Genomic DNA, 24882 nt, shown 5'->3' on the forward strand with positions numbered 1-24882 from the left:
CCTCGAGGCCCCTGGCTTGTAATATGATGCTTGTATGACTTATTTTATTTGTAGAGTTGTGTTGTGATATCTTCCCGTGAGTCCCTGATCTTGATCGTACACGTTTGCGTGTATGATTAGTGTACGATCGAATCGGGGGCGTCACATCGCATTACCTGTACCTGCAACTATTGTTGTAGTAAACTGTGAGCCACGAGGACTCAGCAATCCCATTACCATGGGTATCAAGACTACACTACTAGAAAAAAGGTTGTTAGTGGCGCACCTGTTTTTGCTATTAATGGCACACTATAGGTGCGCCACTATTAACACACCACTAGTAACAAATAGTAATGGCGCACTTTTGGTGCGCCATTAGTATCCCAGATAATAGTGGTGCACCACACAGTGCGCCATTACTATGCCTCCTAGGGGGCCATATTTACCTTCACGTATGCCCCCAAGTGCGGCATTACTATGCCCCATAATGCGCCACTGGTATTTAGCCCTGGTGCGCCACTAATGCTCAATATGGTGTGCCACTACTATGAATATTAGGAATTATTATTTTTTGCTTTTCTGGTATTTGCACAGGTTACAAAATATCTGGTATTTGCATAGGTTACAAAATAAATGTTACACAGCACAGAATATAAACATCACACAATAGAATTCATCATATTAGTCTCCAAATTCAAAATAGCGAACAAAGTTCAAACATTAGCCAAGTTTAGGTCTCGAGACATTAGCAAAGTTCATCATATATATTAGCCGAGTTTGTCGACACATTACAAAGTCAATATCGATCATCTAAACTACCATCACATAGAAGAGAGCTGCGGTCACGATGAGCATCATCACGATGAAACTGGTCTTCATCCGGTTCCTCCTCCACTCCCACCTCTCTCCCGCTAGATAGCGCGCGTATCTAGCTTCCTCCTTCGCCCTAGTGGTGTACCCTTTGTAACTGTTACCGCTGAAACGGTGAACCTGTCTCTGACACTCCTCACAGTCTTCGTAGACTCCGGGAACCTTACCCTTGTACACGACATACGACGGCATCTCTATGCACTAGAACAAAATGTTAGTAGCAATTCACAGACAATATATAAGCAATATATAAGTATGCAACAAAAGGATCGGAAGAGAAAAGCAACACATTAATAGCACGATTCATGGTCCTACTAATAAATAGCATCGATTACATATAAGTTGAGCGACTGCCCAAACTAAAGAGACATACAAGTTCATTAAATTTTAATTACAACATGAGCTAATCGATATTTCAGAACTACATAGCATCATTACTTTCGACTCGACTCAGGCACCGGAGCGTGGATGAAGCCGCCGTCTTTCGTGATGGTCATGAAATCGCGATCGTTGTCAGCCTGCATTTGTAGCGTTGTTTCTATTTCACTGTTGGACGGTTGATATTTGAGGTAGAACTGCCCCGAGGTACGAAGGACATCTTAATGGATGATTTTCTCAAACTCCGACTGGATGCGAAAGAATTCTTGTCTGATGTCCACGTCCTGGATTGCCGACAAGCTTGCGGCCCAACTTTGAGATTAGTTGGTAGCAGAAGGTGATTATGGTCCCGTACGATCGCCCGCATGTGATGGAGGGTGTAGTAGGAATCCTTCTGACCACCAGGCGGCTGCTTAACGCAGGCGAACGTTGTTACGTGGGTGAACACGTTCTTGCCGTACCTACAAATTGGCCTCCTGAAGGTGCCTCCAGATTTGGCGTAGCCGGGGAGAGCATCATCAAGAACTTTCTTGATATTTGTGTAGTCTTTCTTCGACTGACAGTCCGAGTCGACATACGTGGCCATGGAATATTTCGGGCTTAAGAGGATGAGTGTGCAATGTGTGTCACTGCACAAAACACGGAATGTTAGAAAAAAAGAACGATGGAAATCTAAGAAATCATATGTTACGGGGCGGTGAGGGGATGACTTACTCGGGAAAGTAAGGCACGAGGAAGTTATCCTTATCTGGGTTCGCCAGAATGATGCCTTTGAGGTATGAACTCGCGACTTGTCGGTCCCCAGCACTGCCCAAGATCTTGGCATGCATGTAGAAGGGGTCGGCTATCACGATGTCCGGGGTCTTGTCTCTAATGATCCACATCTCCATACTGAGCGAAAATAGCCGAATGAAGGTGTAGTGCAGCGGATGAAGGTTAAACATAGCGAAGATGTCATCAAACCGCAGGACGATCATACCCCCGATGGTGCTATCGACAAAACCCATGCCCTCTAGCACCTTGGCCATGAAAACCGGGTATACCACATCATTCTCGGAGAGACGCCGCTTCTCCATAGAAAGAACACTATCATGAAGACTTTGCATAGCACCGGTTGCAGCATTGAGCAGATTAGTCGGTAGCATCGGCCTACCCGCCACATGCACCCTCCTCGAGATATCCTTAGGTGAAGGTGGCCCGTCCTTAGCAGGGATCGTACTCGGTGCCGGCTGGCTCGCACCCTTGTTATTTTTTCTTTTCCGTCCCTTCTTCTTCTGCTGTAATGGGATCGAGTTCTGCTCAGAGACCACCTTCTTGAGTGTGTTGGGGCTGATAATATTTCGCACCTCGGCTATCTAAGGCTTGGTGAAGGCGGCAGCTGGAGGCGTCTCCTGAGAACTGAACGCCAGACGACGCCTATTGCAATTGGGTTTCTCCGCGGTACGATCTAGATTGCGATCGTCTTTTGCAGGGTTGGGTTCTTGAGAAGGAGGCCCCAATAATTCGTCACCGTACCCATGTTCGTTGAAGTACTTATCAACGTTGGTAAATGTACCGTCGTCGTCGTCCGGATCCTATGCCATATGCATGTCCGGATCAGCTGACGGCGGTAGCATTGCGGCGGTCTTGCCATGGCTTGGCGCTGGCACAACTGGCGGTGTTGTCTGTGGGGTGGTTTCCCCCGCCCCCAAACGAATCTGGCTCTTTGTCCAAAGCATGGACCAGCTTATGCATGCGCTGAGGGTCATCACATCACCTTCGTCGGCCCCAGGGGGTCGATACGGAGGTAACAAGTCGTCGCAGCCCCGCAGCACCCGAACCAGTTGAACCCTATACACGGTGGGTGGCATCGGATTACCGTGGAACACGCGGTTGCCCGGTTGAACGATTCTGGCCTTGGCGACATCGATCAACTCGTCGCCCACGAAGTGCAGGAGAGTGCATGGAACGTCGGCGGCGCCCTGCAAAAACATGTAGGGCGTTAGGGATGCCCAATCAAAGGCAAGGAGATGAAGTCATCCGCCAAGAGGCTTAGTTACCGTGATGGCGTCGAGCTCGGCTAATGTCGAGGCATCGCCAATGGTGGGCGTGCAAGTGACAGAGGGGCCGCTTGCTGCCGAGGTGCCGGCCGACATATTCTTCCCACACCCGGGTGCATTAAGCTCCAATGCCGGGCCAACGCTGGAGACACAAATGCCGCCTCCGCCGGAGACACCAATGGTGTCGGCGCATTGTGCGAGTTTTTTCCCGTGAATCTGGGAATCAGGGGCGGCCCCTGTTGGCCACCCGCAATCCACCCCCGCAGCCCCTCAAGCAAGGTAGGCATAATGGCGGTGATCGTCGCTCCCACTTGGTCTCGCACTTGCTCTTCGACTATCTCCGGAATCCGCGCCACTTGTGCCTTGAGTTCTTGAACCTCGTGCTCCTGGCTTTCCGAGCTGGTCTTTCTCTCCTTTCGCCCAGCAGTATAGTATTCCGACCATTTCGTGAACAAGCCTTTGCCGGCCACACGACGAGCTGATGACGGCTTACTGAACTTATCCTTGTGTTTCATTACGTTCAACGCCCTATTTAAAGTGGTGTCCCAAGGGGAGCTCCGAGACGACCCCGCGCTACTGCTTTCAGTGTCCTGTGGAAGGAACGTGAACCATTTAGAAATTTGGCTTCATTAATTAGAATGAAACCATATGGAGCTAATTACGCGGGGGTGTATTCCTTACCAAAACAAGCTCAAGCGCCTTGGTCTTCGGATCCGTGGTAAGCTCCTTTGTTACCAGGTCCACCTTGTACCGGGCCCTGACATAGTTCCTGGTCTGCTTGTCACGGTATTTATCGAAGAGGGGCGGTAGGCCTTGCTCGGCACGCTCCGCATCCTCCTTGTCCCATATAGGTTCCGCCACTCTGTAACCGTTGGGGCCGAGTTTGTGGACCCCTAAGTTCAAGTTCCGCATATCTTTCCCCCACTGACTTGATTCCACAGATGCGTTGCTCTTGCACTTGATCTTGAACTCCAGGTAGTCAGCTTCACTGATTGAAGGATTTGTCTCCTTGATCTTCTCATCGCTATCACCTCTTAGAATCCTTCTCTTCACCGCGGCTCTCCAAGTAGCCAGGGTCGTGCTCATCTTCGTGAGGGCGGCATTGTTCACTTTATTCCCTGAGAGGCGTGTGTTTGCGAAGTCACCGGGGAACTTGTATCATTCGTGCAGCTTCGTGAAGAGGAGGTTGCGCAAATTCCCTCGGTCACGATGCCTTAGGTTCTCGGTGTTGATCGAGGCAGTGCTCCGGAGAATGCACCCGAGTTGTCCCCCGTACCCACTGACTAATTCTTTGGGCACCGTTGGATGCCCACTGGAGGACACTTCAGTAAATTCCTCCTTGACGGTGCCGAGCACGTTCGGGCGCCGGTCCTTCCATTGCCTCTTCGGTTGGCTGCCATCTGTGCGTGCGCTGCCATCATCAGTGGTGGCATCCTCGGCGGCACCATCAGTGGTGTCATCCCCGACGCCACTAGGGGTTGTGTAGTCGGGATCGGTGTCTTCTGTGGCGTCCTCATAGCGGTGAGGTTCTTCCTCCATCTCCTGGGACAGCTCCCAGAATGCCTTGCCCGAACCATCGGCCTCATCATTGTTGGCCATGTTCGCTCTAAATAGGAAAAAAAGGCTACTAGAGTTATTTCTTAAATGCAGTCTAGGAAAAACTAAATCCACAAGTCAATATATCAGGACCCATCGCATCTTCATAGACTCGATGGGGCCTCAAATGCCCTTCCTCATCTACAACTAGTTGTCCGCCTCAATCGATGGGTTTTCTCACATTTTTCTGATTCAAACTAGATTTTGATGGCTAGCATTGGGAAGTTCCAGTCTACTAGTAGAGGGGAAACATGAGGAGCATCTTGTAGGTTTGCTTGCTCCGGTGGGACGGGATGGAGGATATAGCGGTAGCAACTCAAAGCAGTAGCAGTAGCACCCCTATATCATACATAGATTTATTTTTTGCCTTGCTGCTCTTACTAGTTTTAGCTTATCAAAGTGGATGTATGTATCACATGTTTCTAAAACTAGATTTGTATTGTTGGTAGGTTATTTTGTGTATGTGATCTAAAATAAATACAAAAATATTGGCTGATTCTACTGTAATGCATTATTAGTCTCAAAACTTCCAGTTATGTTTGCAATATTAACAGGAGTACACTACTAGAGTTAACAAATTGGGTATCTTCTAGGTCAGAACATAAATGTTGATTAATTTTTGTTTTGGTTGAGAATCGGGCACCTTCTAGGTCAAGAAAATTGGGCATGACCTTTGCTAATTTTCTTGACCTAGGAGTGCCCCATTCTCAACTGAAAAGGAAATTAATCAACATTGCAGGAGAAAGGGGTCATTTCAGAAGATCACAAGTAGCAGCAGCATCACAAGTTGGCAAAATCACAAGTAGCAGAAGCATCACAAGTAGTACAGCAGCAGCATCATCACAAGTAGTATAGCAGCAGCAGTGAATACAATTATTATATGAAGTTTCTAAATTTATATGCAAGTTTCTGCAATTTATGGAAGTTTCTGAATTTTATATGAAAGTTTCTGAAATTATATGAAAGTTTATGAAAGGAGAGAAAGGAGAGGAAGTACCCTAGAAATTATGAAAGTGTCCAGTACACTAAACTCCAACTCCAGTACCAGAGGAAATGGGCAGTAGATGGGCAGCACTAGACCACCTACAACAGATGCAACAAATTACTCCTAGAATATCTTCAGTTAATTCAGTAAATTACTCCTAGAATATATATCTTTAGTTAATTCAGTAAATTAATCTTAAATATATATATATATATATCTTTAGTTAATTCAGTAAATTACTCCAGTTAAGTTAAATTACTCCAACTCCTATTTGCAAGATCACAAGTACAACAAGCAGCACTCTACTTCTATTTGCAACATCACAGCTGCTCTGGGTACAAGAACAAGCAGTACTAACCAGCTGCTCCTTGGAGTGCAGATGCAGCTCCAGCTCCTTGACGTGCAGATGCAGCTCTAGCTCCTTGGGACCAACAAACAAAATTGTTCAACCAAGATTTCCAGGCGAGCCAAGAATTACAAAGAGACAAGAGCCAAGAATTACAAAGACACAAGAGCCAAGAATTGTAGAGGAGTGATCACGCTTCACCTAAATAGCAAATGTTGCTAGTTTTTGTTTGATTTGAGCAAACAACAACAATGATTTGAGCAAACAGCAAATGCCTAATGTTGCTACTTGCTCACCTATCACTACTCTCAGAATTAATCTTGCAACATACAACCACAATCTCAACATGGAGTATGAGTAAATAAACCTATGAATAGTGCAAACATATGACCACAATATGATGAGCAAACAGTGAGCAAGTAATCAAGAAAGTAAACAATGAACCTTGGATCTGCAAGTAAACAGATCAAGCAAGCATTCGTATCACTTAAGCAAGCAAGTAAACAGTAAGGAAATCTAGACATAAAAACAATTATTTATGTGCTGCCCACTAGAACAGGATCAAGAATCCAACAACAATTGCCCCTAGCTGCAACTAGATCAAGAAATCATACAAAAGCACTAATTCCATCAGAGGCAAAAGTACAGACACTAGTACACCAGACGCTAGAATCAAGAAGAGACGGGGAAGGAGGGGGATAGCTTACGGGCTGACGCCTGTGGACTATGGCGGCGCTGACAGCGAGGAGTGAGATCTCGTCGACCTTGGGGTGGAAGACGGCGAGTTGTGGCTAGGAGCCAAGGTTGAGGCGTCGGAGCTGGTTCGGGGGCGGGGCGGAGCCGAGTCCGAACCCGCGCTGGATCCGCGTGTGGCTGCCCGGCTCATACAGCGCTGGTGTCTCCCCGTGGCCGACGGCCGATGTGCAGAGGTGGTTTTCCGGGATGGGCTGATGGCGGCGAGGCTTTCTGGGCTCTGCGGGAGAGGAGAGGGCGGAGAGGGCGAGGGGAAGTGCGAGGGGGCAAGTGGGGAGGGGGGCCCGAGGAGGCAGGGCGGCGGCAATGGAGCGGGCGCGGGCGGACGGCGGCGTGCTCCCACGGGGCTCATCGGGTTAGGTGTGGGGCGAGGTGGATCTGGCGAGGGAGGGAGAGAGTCCAGAGGGAGAGGGGGAGGGGAGCAAGTGGAGTGGGGGAGGGTTAGCAATGGCGCACCTTTTAGGGGTGCGCCATAAACATACGTATACCAATGGCGCACCTTTTAGGGGTGCGCCATAAGCACCCTGATAGCAATGGTGCACCTTCCCCTGGTGCGCCATTACTAACTTTTTTTGGATTTTTAGTTGCATGTAATAATTTTTTAGAAAATGGCCATAAATTTTAAAATGTTATGATATAAGTAGTTATTACTAATTTTCAAATATTTGCGTTGCAAAACATTTGTAAATTGGTAAAACATTTATGAATATGAAAAATATTCATGAATTCAAAAAGTGCCCATGAATTTTAAAAATATTCATGAGTTCAAAGAATATTAACAAATTCAATATTTTTTGTGAGTTAGAAAAATGTTTGCATTTTCAAAAAATGTTTGCAAATTTAAGCAGGAAAAGGAACACTGAAAAATAAAATACCAGAATAAACATAAATAAAATCAATGGCGCACCTCCTAGGGGTGCGCCATAAATACCTTGATAGCAATGGCGCACCTTCTCCTGGTGTGCCATTACTAACCTTTTTTATTTTACCAGAATAAACATAAATAAAAACAATTAAAATACCAGAATAAAACATTAATCCCCACTGTTTTGAACAAAAGAGGTTACTGGATAGAGGACTAGAACAGAAGAAATGCCATTTCCATATGTCGAAATACAATCGAGAAATGAAGACTACAATTTAAACCATTGTGCAAAGATTTAGAATTAGATCGATGACATGGTTGAAATCAAGTGATACATGTAATAATTTAGTTGCATGTAATAATTGAGCTTGCCACTGACACACACACACACACGCGCGCGGCCGACACATCGTGATTCGATCTTAGCTATATTTTCACAATCTTCTTGCCCTTCTTTTTCGCAAATGGAGTTCTTCTCTTGAACGGACGTCCTTTAGGTAGGGTGGTCCTGCTTCTTCTTGTGGTGTATGGTACTTCATCGTCATCGTCATGTTCCATCTTCGGGTCACCGTACTTGTCGAAGTCTTGCTCATTGGCGACTCCATCCATTCCGATGATCTTCCTTTTGCCTCTCCTCACGACAACATGACTGGGCTTTGACGGGTCGGTAATGAAGAAGCATTGGTCCACTTGGGAAGCCAGTACCCATGGCTCATTTTTTGTGGTGACGTTTGCGCCCATGGTCTTGGATTTGGCTTCGGGTATAACCATGGTGATGAAATACCGGTCTTCTTTTAGGACGCTCTTGGCCCATCTGACACGGAACATCGGGACCTTCTCTCCAGCGTAGCTCAGCTCCCAGATCTCCTCGATCCTTCCGTAGTATCTGTCCTTGTCGTTACCGGTGTAGGATTCCATCGTTACCCAGGAGTTCTAATAATCATCGATCTTCATGTCCTTTTCCTCGGTGTAGAATGTGTAGCCGTTGATATCGTACGCCTCATAGGTCATCAGGTTGTGCTCGGCGCCCTGTGACAAGGCGAATATGAGTTTTTCTTCCGCGGAAGAATCCTCATGTAAAGGGTACGACAGAAGCTTCTCCTTGAATCAACGTGTGAAACATGAGTTGTGATCTTTGATTATATATCTGTCCGTCCTCTGTTGGCCTCGGTCATTGTACGTCTTCTCAATAAAGGTTTTGTGCTCTACCACCCAAGGATCGACCATGTCTATGTGTTGTAGCGCGACTAGGTTTGCTCTTTCAAAGTTGGCGAGTCGACCCTTCAAGTCGACATGCATTTCGCGGCGACCCTCCCGGTGACCCCATCCAGCGAGCCTGCCGAGGTGCCTGTTGAGGGCAGATCAACGGGGTTCTCAATGCCTAGATAATTCGTGCAGTAGGAGATGCACTCTTCTGTCAGAAAGCCCTTGGCTATGCTTCCCTCTGGACGTGACATGTTGCGAACGTATCCTTTGATGACACCATTCATCCTTTCGAACGGCATCATGCTGTGTAGGAACGTCGGCCCGAGTTGGATGATATCCTCCATGATATGGACCAGCAGATGCACCATAATGTCGAATAATGCGGGCGGGAAGTACATCTCAAGCTCGTATAGTATCACCACGATCTCTTCCTGTAGCCTTCTGAGTTGCCTCACGCCAACCGACTTCCGAGAGATGACGTCGAAAAAGTTGCATAGGCCAAATAGCATTTCACGGACGTGTGCGTCCATGATCCCACGGATTGCAACTGGAAGTACCTGCGTCATCAGCACGTGACAGTCGTGATACTTCATCCCGCTGAACTTCTGCTTCGCTGAGTCTAGGTATCTGCTTATCTTCCCCGCATAACCGTAAGGAAGTTTTACTCCTACGAGGCAGGTGAAAAACTGCTCTATCTCCTCCTGGCATAGAGTGAAGCACGCGGGAGGGCAGTAATTTCCGATATTCTTGGCCTTTTTGCCTTTGCGACGACTTTCCGTGTCCTTCGCCTCATCATCATTAGCGTGAAGCTCCTCCCTGAATCCCATTGATTTCAAGTCTGCCCTTGCTTTCGGCCCATCTTTGGTCCTCTCTGGCATGTTGAGCAGGGTACCAAGCAGACTCTCGCACACGTTCTTCATGATATGCATGACATCAAGGCTGTGAGGCACACGGAGGATCTTCCAGTACGGCAAGTCCCAGAAAACAGACCTCGTTTTCCACACCTTCAGCAGCGGCTCTGGCACCTTTCGCTTCTTTCCCAGCGGTGGGCACTCTTTCCAATTTTTCAATAGCTCGTCTATTTCCTCGCTGTTCCTCGTACACGGGCGTCTTCGGGGTTCGCTTTCACCATCGAACAGATCCTTGTGTTTTCTCCATGAGTCATTGTCGCGAAGCCACCTTCGATGTCCCATGAACACGGTTTTTGAAGACCCGGGATCTCTATCTAGCTGGCGACGTTGTGTCATCCATGCACCTGACGCATGCAGAAAATCCGTGGACCACCTGCCCCGTGACATATCCGTAACCGAGATAGTCGTGCACCGTCGTGAGCAGTGCGGCTCTCATAGGGAAATATTCTTTCTCTGCAGCGTCCCTTGTACTAGCTAGCGTTTTCCGCAGCGTGTCTAGCTCCTGTTTCAGCAGCCCCAGATACAGATTGATGTCGTTCCCTGGTTGTTTCGGCCCTTCAATTAGCATACTCATGTGAATGTACTTCCTCTTCATGCACAACTAGGGGGAAGGTTGTACATCCACACAAACACAGGCCAGGTGCTATGTGTGCTTCTCTGGCTACCAAACGGATTGACTCCATCGGTGCTCGCGCCCAGCACGATGTTCCTTGGATCGTCCCCAAATTCTGGGTGTTCGAAGTTCAACGTTGCCACAGGCTCGCATCCTTAGGGTGACTCAACATCTTGTCTTTTTTATTTATCTCCGGATAATTTCTGTCATCTTCTCGCTTCTTTTCCTCCCTATCCGCATGCCAACGCAGGAGCTTTGCTAGCTTAGGGTCCGCGAAATACCGCTGCAGACGAGGAGTGATCGGAAAGTACCACACCACTTTTCGAGGAGCTTTCTTTCTCTTCTTGTATCGAGTGACGCCGCACACCGGACATATGGTAGATTCCGCGTGCTCGTCTTGATAAATGATGCAATTGTTCATGCACACATGGTATTTCACGTGCGGTAAATTCATAGGACACACAATTTTCTTCGCCTCCTCAAAATTGTTTGGGCACTTGTTCCCCTTGGGAAGACGTTCGTGCCAGAATGACATGTTCTCGTCGAAGCATGCGTCGGTCATTTTGTGTTTTACCTTCATCTCCAGAGCCATGAGCGTTACTTTCGGGCGGGTATCCTCGGGCATGCATCCTTCATACAATGGAGTAACCGCATCTATCTCCAGTTGATCCAGCTTGGCTTTCTCTCGGGTGGCAGCTCTTGCGATACCTGTCTGCTTGAGAAGCAGCTCTTGAATATGAGGGTCCTGCACCCAGCCCATCGATGGTCCATCGTCATCTGCTCCAGCATCTTCATCTTCATGATCATGCCCTTCGTCTTGATCTTCCTCATCATCATGTCCGGCATCTTCTACATGATGACTGTGTCCTGCATCTACTTCGTGATCATGTCCTGGAGATTCTTCGTCTTCTCGCCTGCCCTCACCGCGGTTGTCTTGCTGCCCTTCCTTATTTCTTGCCCGGCCCCCATGGACGACTTCATAATCATGTTCATCACCTTGCCACTGATAGCCATCCATGAAACCATGCAAGAGCAGGTGGTCCCGCACCTGTCCTGAATCCGGGTCCATAAGGCTCTTCAGCTTGCATCTTCGACACAGATATATTATCTCTATCTCATTCTTTTGAAGCATCTCGACCTCCGCGGAGCTCAGAAACCTATTCACGATGCCTTCGGTCATTGTGCGGACCATGGTCGCATGCGGGGTAGGGCAAAACGATATTTTAGAACAAAAAAATTTGGCATGACTTTGCCTAAAAATAGGACCAAAAAGAATGCACAGTGCCAAATTCTCGCCAAAACAGAAATGAATCAACATTCCGGCAAAATATTGGCAACTATCGCATTTCAAATACTGATACCTGCAAACACAAACATATGCAACACCACAAACGTACGTATATCTAGGCCATAAAAAGTGTGTACATTGTTGGAGGGAGAAAAAAGTAGATCTAGAACATAAAGAAAGCTTTCCCCTTACTTACCTATCAAAAAAGGAAATTTAACCACTTAATTTGGGTGAATCTATGGTGCAAATGAGGTGAGGAGGAGGCAGCCGAGACCAAGCTTGGTAGAGGTGGAGAGAATAAAGTGGGGAAAGTGAGTGGTAGGTGGTGTCCAAAATATCTAGCTGCTCCCAGGTTACCAATGGCGCACCACCTAAGAATGTGCCCAGGGTTACTAATGGCGCACCTGGTGTGTGGTGCGCCATTACTAGTTTTGAAAAAAAGATATAAAAAATTGTTAGCAGTGGCGTACCAGGGGATAGTGCGCCATGATAACTAGTAATGGCGCACTATCCCCTGGTGCGCCACTGCTAACAAATTTTTTATATATTTTTTTCAAAACTAGTAATGGCGCACCACACACCAGGTGCGCCATTAGTAATGTGGCCAATAATGGCGTACCTGTATCTGGTGTGCCACTACTATATAGCAGTGGCGCACCACATACATGGTGCGCCATTAATGTCCATATTAGCTATAGCCGTTTTCCTAGTAGTGCTAGCAAAGCTTAATGGGTATGGAATGGGTAAATGGTGAGGTTGCAGCAAGCGACTAAGCATTGTATGGTGGCTAACTTATGAGTACAAGAATAAGATGAGAAACTACTCAACGGTCACAAACTAGTAATGATCAAGAAGTGATTTTGAACTACTTACGTTCAAACATAACCCCACCATGTTCTCTTCTCGACTCACTCGAAAAGAGATCGTCACGGTTACACACGCGGTTGGTGTATTTTATTTTGGGTCTGGTGTCAAGTTCTATACAACCGGACATTAAAAATTCCCATATGCCACATAACTACAGGCACGGCTCTTAAAAAATTTAAACCCTGCAGGGGTGTCCCAACTTAGCCCATGACAAGCTCACGATCCGCGGAGACAATCCTCCATCGCGGGACCCTCCGATCAGACTCGGAATCCCGGTGCACAAGATATTTCAACAATGGTAAACAAGTCCAGCAAGACCTCCCGGTGTGCCGACACCAAGATAGTAGCCGCACGTATCTCGTCTCAGGCCACAACCGGATGGGACAAGCTACGAGTAAAACCAGCCCTCAAGTTTCCCCAAGGTGGCCCCGCAGGCTGCCTGTTTCAGACCAACACCATCAGCACTGCCCCCCTGTATTAGGTTGAATAACGAACCTCGGATAGCGCTAACTCCCTATGCGTCAAATTTATTATCATGTTTAGTTATTATGTTGAGCAAATGGTAAAACCAATGTTGGGCCTTGCTGGAAGAGTTTTATTGAAAGCGAACTGTCAAGAGGGGCCCATAAACCCTCACCGGGTTAGGGACGCAAAATCAAGGAACATAACACCGGTATGACGGAAACTAGGGCGGCAAGAGTGGAACAAAACACCAGGCAGAAGTCCAAGCCTTCCACCCTTTACCAAGTATATAGATGTATTAATTAAATAAGAAATGATGTGATATCCCAAGATACCCATGATATCCATGTCCCAACATGGAACAAACTACAACTAGCAACGCTATAAGAGGGGCTGAGCAAAGCGGTGACATAGCCAAACAACGGTTTGCTAGGATGGTGAAAAAAGTTAGAGGCTATCATGGCAATTTGGGAGGCTTGATCAACAAGTGGTAGGTAGCGCGACATAGCGATAGCATCGAGACAACTAGCAAAGCAAAGATAGTAGTGGTATCTAGAGTAACGGTCATCTTGCCTGAAATCCCGCTAGGAAGAAGAACGAGTCCATGAAGAAGACGAGCCAACGTAGTCAAACGGATCCTCACAATCGCAACGTAACCAGAACTATCAAGGAGAAGCGCAACCGGAAAGAAGCAAACAACATAGTTAACCAACAAGCAAAAACATGGCATGATGCACAATCAAGTATGATGCATGTCCAGTTTAAATAGGCACGGCATGGCTAAGTGCAACATATAATACTACAAATTAAATGGAGCTCAATATGCAATGAGTTGCACATTGACGAAACATCACATGAATTATTTAGTTCTCTCTTGTTTATGCTACTCATCAATATTAAATATTGGTTAACATGGCAAGAGGTGAAGCATAATAAAACTACCTATCCATGCAAGTTTAAATGAGGCCGGAACAACAACCAACAATTCCGTAGAATCCCCATGTGCATTTAGAAATTTAAAGCAAACAACAATTTTAAACATTTTAAATGTTGTTAACATGATGCGGATGACATATACAAGTTTTATGCAATTTTATGAAAAGGTTGACATGAGCATGTTATGAAGCATTTGGTCACCATGGCGGAACGAAAGGGGTGTCAGAGCGACGAATCCAAAAATGATGCCACGACAACATATCGGTTCTGGTAACTCATTGAGAGACCGGTGCAAAAGAAGTGTGATGGGAGCGTGTCATGCACGAATGGTGGGGTGACCCCGATAACCGGGTGTCCCACATGACGGTGGCAAGGAAACGAGTGACAATGTGCGACGAACAAGTCGGGTACGGTGCAAACATGAGCATCTCATACAACAAAAGCATTTATCCACGAGTCATCGTCTCGACGATTATACCTTCGAAGCGTGCATTTTCGGAGCGGATCATGTTCAATGCGGTGTAGGGGAAGTAGACATTCTCAAGATGGTCGTAGAGGAAGTAGTGGTACACATTCTAGAAGCCGTTCACGACGATTGTAGTCCAACTTAGTGATTCGAAGGTGTACTTTGCGAAAAACGGTCGTCGTGGTACTTGTCGGTCCATGAAGTTGATCTCAGAGGTCTTGTCGGATCTACAACGATGGTAGTCGTACACATATCGAAGAGGAACTTGGCATATCCATGTACTTGGCGTTCCGGTCTTGGCGGTGTAGATGTACACGCTGCCGGGATACTTGGTTATCCAAAACGAAGCATCACAACAGGCCTCCAGTCTTGCGAGGTATGAACCAACCGAAACAACACAAGGCGGTCTTGGCATCCAACGACGGGATCGGTGGTCGAAGGGCATGGATCGCTGCCCGCAAGGAACAAAACATGGAGGCGGCCGCGGGCAGCAGGGCGAGATAGGCAGAGGAGCGGGCGCGACGAGGAAGACGGGGTGCGCGCAACAGAGGCAAGCGACAGCACACGTCCATGGCCCGTGGAGAGGTCGAGTAGGGCGTTGAGGAGGACAACAGAGGCGATGGGCGGAGCAGAGGGGCCATGGCCGTTCGACGAAGGAAGGGACGGAGGGCGGCGCAAGCGGGAGGATGCGTTGGTGCTGGCAGCGGGAAGGTCTGGCGACGTAGCAAGGTGGAGGCGTGCAGGCGGGAGCAGAGGTTGGGCAGAGGCGCCGCGTCTGCTGGGTCTCCGGTGAGGCTGGTGGCGCTGGTTGAGGCGAGGGCAAGGAGCTCTGGTGGTCGGCTAGTGGTGCGGAGGCGACGTGGTCGACGGGGAGGCGCTGGGCCGTGTGGGTGTGAAGGGGATCGGGCGAGAGATGGTGTGGCGATGGGGATCGAAACAAAGGGGTGGTGGCGCTAGAGGAAGGACGAGGGGGAGAGGGTTCGATCGAGAGAGAGAGCAGGGGATCGGTCTAGGGTTAAGACAGGGTTAGGTGGGCCTGGGAGGCCGGCCCAGCTGCGGGTGTTCTATTGGGCTTCTCTCTTTTCCATTTACAGAAAAAGAAAAAAGAAAAGAGAGAAAAGGAAGAGGTTGGAGAAGGAGTATGGACTAGTGAGATATTTTCCTGAGATCGGGAAAATACGAATGATTTAACACAAATGGCTGGAAGGGTGTTGGGCAACCTAGATCCAAACTCATTTGAATTTAATTCGAATGAGTGGGTGAAAGAAGTCGATGTTTGGTAGGTCTAGAAACGTTTGAGAATTTTGGTGGAGCTCAGAAAAATAACGAAAAAAATTATGGACAAAGTTTAAGGTCAAGAAGTGAGATAACAAAGGCATGAGGAATTATTTTGCAAGTGTGTCAAACACTGGTGCACGTCGGTGCTAAACAAACAGTTTATAACCCCTTTCCGCGATGGCATTTGGAACCGGCGCCAAGTGAGTGTGGGCGATAGGGGGGTCCTTCCCACACGACCCAGAAACCGTCGAGGATATGCCCTCCTGGCACACACCTCGGCAAAATGAGGTCGTGTGCTACCGGCGAGCGCTCAAATACGGAAATACGTATAGTAGAGCTAAAAATACAATTATACGGCGAAATTGTTTCTGGTCGCAAGTACATCCCACGCAGTCAGTCCCCGCTAAACGTTTCCGTTCGTATGTAAATCCCACACAGTCGCTCCAAGGGAAACATTCCCGTTCATAGGTACATCACACAAAAAAATTCGTTAAATCGTTTGTGATAGAGTTGCCATTGCACACGATATTAATAATTTTATTGTTTGCGTTATTGAATGCATCACACACGGTGCGTAGTAGAAACTATGTGGCAAAGGGTGTCCATCACACACACTTCTTATGTGGTAAATGTTTGCGCAAGGTGGCCTAACGCAAACAGTTTTCAAGAGAAAGTCGTGTGTGCAGTAGAGATTGATCGCACACGTAGTGGATCCTAGAAACGTTTCTAATCTCCATGTATATCGCAGACGTTTCTGTTTCGCAAACCGTGTGCAGTGTAATCCCTAATTTAAAAATCACATGTTTTGAATTTGAAAGTAGGCAATCACTTATTTCATATCCAACCATGTTTATTACAAATATAGGTTCAACCACGAATCCATAATTCGATGCACAGGTGCATATACTGAAGAACTACAGAAGCACCAAGTAAAGAATGATGAACCATAGTTGTACTAAAGACTGTAAAGAGAGAGGCGAAAGACATTCTGGTTGCTGGAGAAGGTGAAGCAGAATGCCCATATTGTGCCCTCCTCGAGGCGTATTGCGCGCACGACTCTAGGCCAACCCCTTGTGATGGCTGCCCGTCCATCCTTCACTGTCTTCATTAGGACTTCTCGATGCTCATTGTAGTCTGGATGAAATACTTTAACCTTCATTGTGTGTCCACCAATCATGTACTTTGCGAGGTAATCTTGATTGAACTGCTTCGGGAACCACTGGGAACGAAGAAGATTCAGACATTGTTGTCTAACAACTCATTATGGGCAGTAAATAGAGAAGGCTGTAGAGTTTGTAGTTACCATCCTATAGCTCACTGTTGTGTTGGATAGAGCATAAACAAATAATTTGCTTGCCTCCATTCATATCTTTTTGCTAATAATCCTTATCAGTTTCCTCACTTGATGCTTGTTCATTAATATCTCATTGCCCCATACGCAAAAAGGGTCGATGTGTGGATCATTGCCAAGGGCATATGTACCTACAAGCAACAAGTTAATATTAGAAGCTAACTAGTGTCCAGGCCTGGATCTATATGCACTATATTATGGAACGACAGGGGGAGTGCAAGCCGAGGGATGAAGCTAACCTTGGCGGAAAATGGTGGCCACTCCCATTGTTGTCCTGCATAAGTAGTGGAAAGGCATGATAAGTACAACAATCTTAAAATCAAACAAATATAGCAAAGGTAAACAACATCATCTCCAAATGATAGCTTGAATGTGTTGGTTTCATCATGCTGTTAAAGCAGATATAAAATGGAAGGCAATGTTACCGATATCAGGCTTAACAGCCATCAAATATTGCAATTCAAACTGGTATTGTTGAAAATGAATAGAATGTAGGTAATGCTTAAACATCACACTGGATAAATGTGTAAAACTGAAATAAAGAGCATGTGTTAACTACACCAGGAGTAACTGGAACTAAATATAGCCGTTCAAACTGGTATTGATGTAGTCGAGAGGCACAGTTCCGACTTGCACATAATGAACAACACATTGTGAATAACTAAAATAAACAAGGCATAAATGACCAGTATAACAACCAAATATAGCCATTGAAAACTGGACAGGGTCTCACTGCAACCAACCTAACAAGCAAATACAGATAAACAGGGCATATGCTTGAAAACTAGACAAATGCTCACTTCAACCAACCTAACAAGCAGATAAAGATAAACAGGGCATCTGCTTGATAACTGGACAAATGCTAAAAAAAGCAACCTAACAACCAAATATAGATAAACAAGGCATCTGCTTGATAACTGGACAAATGCTAAAAAAAGCAACCTAACAAACAAATACGGATAAACAAGGCATCGGCTTGATAACTGGACAAATGCTCACTGCAACCAAACTAAGAACCAAATACAGATAAACAAGGCATCTGCTCGATAACTGAAAAAATTCTCACTCCAACCAACCTAACAACCAAATACAGATAAACAAGGCATCTACTCACTATAAACAACCAAATATAGCCATTCGTGAACTGAAGTGGACAATTCATACTTAAACATCACATAGACCTATTGAACAATACATTTTTGCATAACTGAAATAATTAAACACGGCACAGTTAAGGCACCACACGACAAATGCTACTACAACAAAGGGTACGGGTTGGCAAGCTAGAAAAGGTAAGATTTGCTGATAGAATGTTGCTTCACATTTCATGGACGGGATCCTTCCATTTGGAAGAGCACAGACCCATGGTGTGCTCTCTGATGTCACAGATGGGTTGTTTCACCTTGGAAGAACCTTTGTGGGCCCTCCTTGTGGTCGTGGTCGCGGTCGATGAGATCTGACTTGGCAAGTGAGGATCCCAAGCCACTGCCGTAGAACGTGTCCTTCAGAAATGACAAAATGGGCTCGATGGCGTATAAAGCTCGCAAATTCTTGACCGCTTGGCGGAGGAGATCAGAGGCAGGGCCATCGAAGAGATCGACGGTGGTTGAACCAGAGGGGTTGGGGATGGACCACTTAACCTGTGACATGGCCCGCGTGAAAAGCCATCGATGTGGACGAGCTTGATGTCGTAGCCAGCTTTCCTGAGATATAGTAATACGCTAGCCCGCTGACATGAAGCCTTCGGCATGGCAACGTAGTAAATGTCTTCGCCGGCTTCCGCGGCGGCGTGTTGCTCCGGGATCGATAGGTCGGGGCGAACGGTGGCCACCTCGCCAACGTCTGCCAGAGAGGCCATGATAAACCTCTTCTTGGACGAACGCTCGTCGGGCTCCCCGGGATACGTGGTCGAGCTTAGGCTGAGACATTCTGGAGCAGGGGATGTGGATCTAGCGGGGAGGGACACCGCAGGCCTCATCTAAAAACTCAGGGGGAGTGGGGCGATGGTATAGGAATCGCTGGGTAACGTGAACTTTATTATATATGCTAGGAGGAACGGGCAGACCGACAGGGGTTGTGTAGCACCCTCGATGCGACTATATCTCCCACGTGTCGAGGCACGACTTAGAGGCATAATCGCATTGAAGGCATATGTCGCAAGTTAGGCAATCTTCACAACATCCCATGTAATATAGATAATAAAAGGGGAGATAACATAGTTGGCTTACTCGCCATGTCAATCAAGTACATAAATAACATTACATCATCCAAACACTCATGGCCCGACTACGGCACCAAAATAAAAGATAACCCAACATGCGACACGGTCCCGATCACCCCCAACTGGGCACCACTACTGATCATCAGGAAAGGAAACATAGTATCGTTGAGAGTCTTCGTCGAACTCCCACTTGAGCTCAAGCGCGTCACCTGGAGCGGAATCATCAGGCCCTGCATCTGGTGTAATAGTAATCTGTGAGCCACAGGGACTCAGCAATCTCGCACCCTCGCGATCAAGACTATTTAATCTTATAGGTAAGGCAAGGTAAATATGTGGAGTTGCAGCAAGCAACTAGCAAATATGGTGGCTATCCTGTTCGCAAAAGAGAGCGAGAAGAGGAGGCAAAGCGCGAACGCATAACTAGAGGGCAAATCCTGCGGCAAACAGTACTCCAACACCGTGTCCACTTCCCGAACTCCGCCGAGAAGAGGCCATCACGGTAACACACTCAGTTGATTCATTTTAATTTAGTTAAGGTTCAAGTTATCTACAACCGGACATTAACAAATTCCCATCTGCCCATAACCGCGGGCACGGCTTTCGAAAGTTCAAATCCCTGCAGGGGAGTCCCAACTTAGCCCATGACAAGCTCTCACAGTCAACGAAGGAACCTCCTCCTGAGACGTTCCGATCAGACTCGGTACCTTGGTTCTTCAAGACACTTCGACAGGTTAAAACAAGACCAGCAACACCGCCCGAATGTGCCGACAAATCCCAATAGGAGCTGCACATATCTCGTTCTCGGGGCACACTCAGATGAGACATCCTACGAGTAAAACCAACCCTCAAGTTACCCCGAGGTGGCCCCGCAGTCTACTCGGTCGGACCAACACTCAGAGGAGCACTGGCCCAGGGGGGGCTAAAATAAGATGACCCTCGGGCTCCGGAAACCCAAGGGAAAAAGAGGCTAGGTGTCAAATGGTAAAACCAAGGTTGGGCATTGCTGGAAAAGCTTTAGTCAAGGCGAACTATCAAGGGGTTCCCATTATAACCCAACCGCATAAGGAACGCAAAATCCGGGAACATAACACCGATATGACGGAAACTAGGGCGGCAAGAGTGGAACAAAACACTAGGCGAGAGACCGAGCCTTCCACCCTTTACCAAGTGTATAGATGCATTAAGATAACAAGATAATATAATGATATCCCAACAAGTAAATAATATTCCAACAAGGAACGGTCTCCAATCTTCACCTGCAACTAGCAACGCTATAAGAGGGGCTGAGCAAAGCGGTAACATAGCCAATCAACGGTTTGCCAGGACAAAGCGCAAAACAAGTGACAATTAGGCTCAACTTTACTCATTTTGAATTGTACATGGTTTATTTAGTATAACCTACCTTTTTGCACGACAATTTTTCAACTAAGTTCCTCTCTTTTACAGATGACCATCATGCTACACCCGTCCAGGACACGGCACAACGGAGACACAGGCGCAGACGTACAGCAGGGACCCATTCCAAGGATTCTTTTTAGATTAAGACCCTGCGGAAACCTTTTTTACTGTCTCTTGTTGATACACATCCCTCGGATTCTCAGTACAATTGAGAAGGATGCTGACGTATTGGCATGTGGCCACGTCAGAATATTGCACGTACCTGGACACCAGGGGCTTATTACAAAGGGCACCGTTTAGGCCCGGTTTACATCATAAAGACCGAATACCTTAGGGAGTGTTCGGCATCGCGAGTTTGGCCTTATATGCATCAGCTCCAAATCATGTCTTTGGTCAAATGTTGGGTTTGCCCAGCTCCTGTGTTTTGCTGCCTTATGTTCCGCTCTATCGGCTAAGGCGGCACCAGGAGAACTACTGCGATTGTGCCCTGGTTCATCCGGACGAGCACCTCAGTAGAGAAAACCGAAAACTGACTGTCATGATATAGCGTGAGACTGGTCAACCACTCGATGACCTAGCAGAATCTTCGGGATTCCTCCGTCTTAACGAAGGGTCGTTTCCCGTCCAGGCATGTACGTGCCCCGAATCCGGATGAGCGCGGAGCCACCAGGGGCTATATAGTAGCCCCACTGTCAAACTCCTCTGGCTAAGTGAAAGTGTTAAAGCATTATAGTCCGGTTGCCTAGTTCGCTGCGCTATCACCTCCTTAATGGACCAAGACTTTGGATCAAGTGTGAACATGCGTGTTCTGCGAACACCCCCGCATTATATGCGTGGGGGCTGAAGCCGACGACTGCCATCTTTCAGGTTATATACATATATACATAAACGGCCGCACAGGAGGCATCATAGCACTTTCGGGCAAAAGTATAAATACAGCCTTGATAAATTCAATAAAACATTGTTTGTACAATGGGACTACATGTCACTGGAAAATAATATTCTTCAAAGGACTTCTTCAAAGTAGTGCTCGGCAGCCACTCGGCCTATGGCCGAACCCTATGCCGCAACAGTGGTGGCCTCCATCTCCGCCCAGTATGTTTTGACACGGGCAAGGGCCATCCGCGCACCTTCTATGCACGCTGATCTCTTTACAGCATCGATGCGTGGCATAGCTTCAATGAATTGCTGCACTAAGCTAAAGTAGCTACTCATCCTTGGCCCTCCCGGCCACAGGTGATCCACAACGGACCTCATGGCAAGTCCGGACAACCTATGGAGCTCGGCCCAACCGGTCAATCGCTCATTCAGCAGCAGCGGACGGACTGGAGCGTGAAACTATGACCAGAACATCTTTTCCACTTCGGGACCTTTCTGATCCTTGAGGTACTCGGCTGCATCAGCAGCACTTGCAGCCAAAACCATGTACGCGTCCGCAGAACTCCATAGCCGGTCCAGAGGGGCATACTTCGGATCTCCGAACCCAACAAGAAGGGCTTCCTAGACACGATATCTACAGCTTGATTCAGCTCCTCCTTCGTCGCTCTAATTTTGGAGTGGGCTTCCTTGGCAGCCACTCGGGCCTTCTCCAGGTCCGTCGCCTTCGCCCGGTTTTCCTCTTCAAGAAGCCGGTAACGGTCAGCAGCATCTTTTAACTCCACGGCCATCTTGGCAATTTTTTCTTTGCTCTCGCAATGTGCGGCCTGTTCGGCCCTTAACTCTTCGGCCGCCTGTAAAGCGGCCGCATTGCCACTCCTTGCTTGCTCCTTGGCTCGAGCAAGCTCCGCCCGAAGGGTCTCCACGGTGGCTGCTCCATCTGCAGTCACAACGTATTAAAGATATTGGCATCATGCTGCTCTTATTATGTGAAGATCACCAGAAAAATCACTCACCCTGTGCCTCATCAAGCCGCTTGTTGACAAGCACGATGTTGGCATATGCCGCATCCAGTTGCCGCTTTAGTTTGGCAAACCCATCAGTCCGGCTAACCACCGGAGCTTCAACCACCTGCACATAAAGGCGGTCTGGTTATTACCTGGGACTATGATCCTCTGTTTGCCGCCGTTTTCGACGACAACCAGAGTCTCAGGGGCTACTATCTGCATAGGCATACCTAACATATGCGATACTATTAAAGGCATACATTATTTTACGTACCTCAAAGCCTTTCAGCAGACTCATAAAAGCTTCGTGCAAACTGCTTTCAGCGGATGAAATCCTTTCAATTACCGTACCCATTAGTGTACGATGCGCTTCCGAGACGACAGCTTTCCCTAGAAGATCCTTCAGCGCGTCCGACCGCACACAGTACGGACCCTTGCTATCGCTCTCCTCAGGAGCCGGATACTGGGGATGTCGGGCAGCCAAAGCGTTATCCTCTGGCGATATTGGATCCGGAGATACCCTTCACGATGACACTTCAAGGACGCCCGCTTATTGAGCTGGCGAGTCCGGGGGAGGCGTTTCGCTCTCCATCATCTCCGGAAGAAGATCCCCTGAAGATGAACTCTGTCGAGAAGGGCTACGATCCGGACTACAATTTACAAGCATCGATTATTGTCTTCGGAAGTAAGGTAGGATATCTTCACTAGGGCGGCAAGAATGGAACAAAACACTAGGCGAGAGGCCGAGCCTTCCACCCTTTACCAAGTATATAGATGCATTAAGATAACATGGCAATATAATGATATCCCCAACAAGTAAATAAATGATGTTCCAACAAGGAACGGCCTCCAATCTTCACCTGCAACTAGCAACGCTATAAGAGGGGCTGAGCAAAGCGGTAACATAGCCAATCAACGGTTTGCCAGGACATGGTGGGTTAGAGGTTTGACATGGCAATTTGGGAGGCTTGAAAGCAAGTGGTAGGCATCGTAGCATAGGCATAGCAAAAGAGCGAGCATCTAGCAAAGCAAAGATAGTAATGATTTCGAGGGTATGATCATCTTGCCTACAAAGTTGTCAGAGTTGACTGGATCCTCGAAAGCAAACTCAACGGGCTCCTCGTTAGCGAACTCGTCTCCCGGCTCTACCCAAACAAGACAAACAAGCAAACGGAACACAATCAACCACGTGCAAAGATCAATCAATAGGATGCAAGGATGGTATGCTATGCGGGATGCGATGCGGGATGCATATGCAAGATTTGACAAGAGATGCATGAACCTGGCCTCAACTTGGAAAACCAAGTGTGCCACTGAAAAGATGAGATGAAATTGCTTGAAAAAGATATAAAGAACGCCGGAATGGGAGTTACGGTTTGGAAATGGCAAGCAATTCAAATATGACACCGGTCTGCGATTTACAGCAAGTAGCCAACTAAATGCAACAAGATGAACATGCTACAGCACACAAACATGGCAACAAAATACATGGCAGGGATGTATTCAAGATGCTTAACAAAATTCTAGCACTGAGCTACGACCAATTCATCCATTAACAGGTTCAAACAAGCATGGCAAAAATGCATATGACAAACAGATCTCAGACTTAGTGAAATTAACACTTGTCTGGAATCTCAGATCAGATAGCACTCTTCGGAGCAACAAAACTACATGCTACAGGACCTGAATATGGCAAAGTAAATCATGGCATGGAGCTACTCAAAGAGCTTAACAAAAGTCCCTTAGTGACCTTGAGCCAAAAGGGATCAGAAAATACATTTGCAAGCATGTGAACATGGCAAAAACATAATCAGTTCTCAGACTTAGTGAAAACTGGAGCATGCTGAAAACAGATATCAAGTAGGCATGTTTACGAGCTCGATGCACTCACTACAGAGCAAGTCATGACAATATAAGCATACAACCATCAAGGATACACAAAATTCAAGCTAGACATGGCAAGAACAATAGCATAGCATGCACGAATCAACTACAACATCATCGGCAAAATCGCTAACAAGTAGACAATCTGCCCAGATTCACGAAATGACAAAAGTAGAGCTCGATTGACTCAAGCTAGGGTGCTCCATAATTGCAAACAAAGACATGGATGGATATAGCACTACAAGAGTAACAAAACATCCTTACTGATCATCCTCAAAAGAGGCACGGATCACTAGGAAACAACATG

At 47.1% G+C, this 24882-nt stretch overlaps 1 protein-coding gene and 1 pseudogene across 1 annotated transcript; both read right to left on the minus strand.

Moving 5' to 3' along the window:
• Positions 1-520: 520 nt before the first annotated feature.
• Positions 521-12248, minus strand: LOC147971226 (uncharacterized). The gene is made up of 3 exons (XM_087525954.1): positions 6206-12248; positions 5860-5945; positions 521-1050 (listed from the first exon to the last, which is right to left on the minus strand). The coding sequence occupies exon 1, from the start codon at positions 10313-10315 to the stop codon at positions 9095-9097; it is 1221 nt and encodes a 406-aa protein (XP_087382080.1). The 5' UTR covers positions 10316-12248; the 3' UTR covers positions 521-1050; positions 5860-5945; positions 6206-9094.
• Positions 1938-3200, minus strand: LOC147971227 (uncharacterized; annotated as a pseudogene).
• Positions 12249-24882: the final 12634 nt, after the last annotated feature.

This window comes from Triticum urartu, chromosome 5A (genome assembly GCF_056163025.1).
Source record: "Triticum urartu cultivar PI428250 chromosome 5A, HENAU_Tu73, whole genome shotgun sequence".
Taxonomy (NCBI): Eukaryota; Viridiplantae; Streptophyta; class Magnoliopsida; order Poales; family Poaceae; genus Triticum; species Triticum urartu.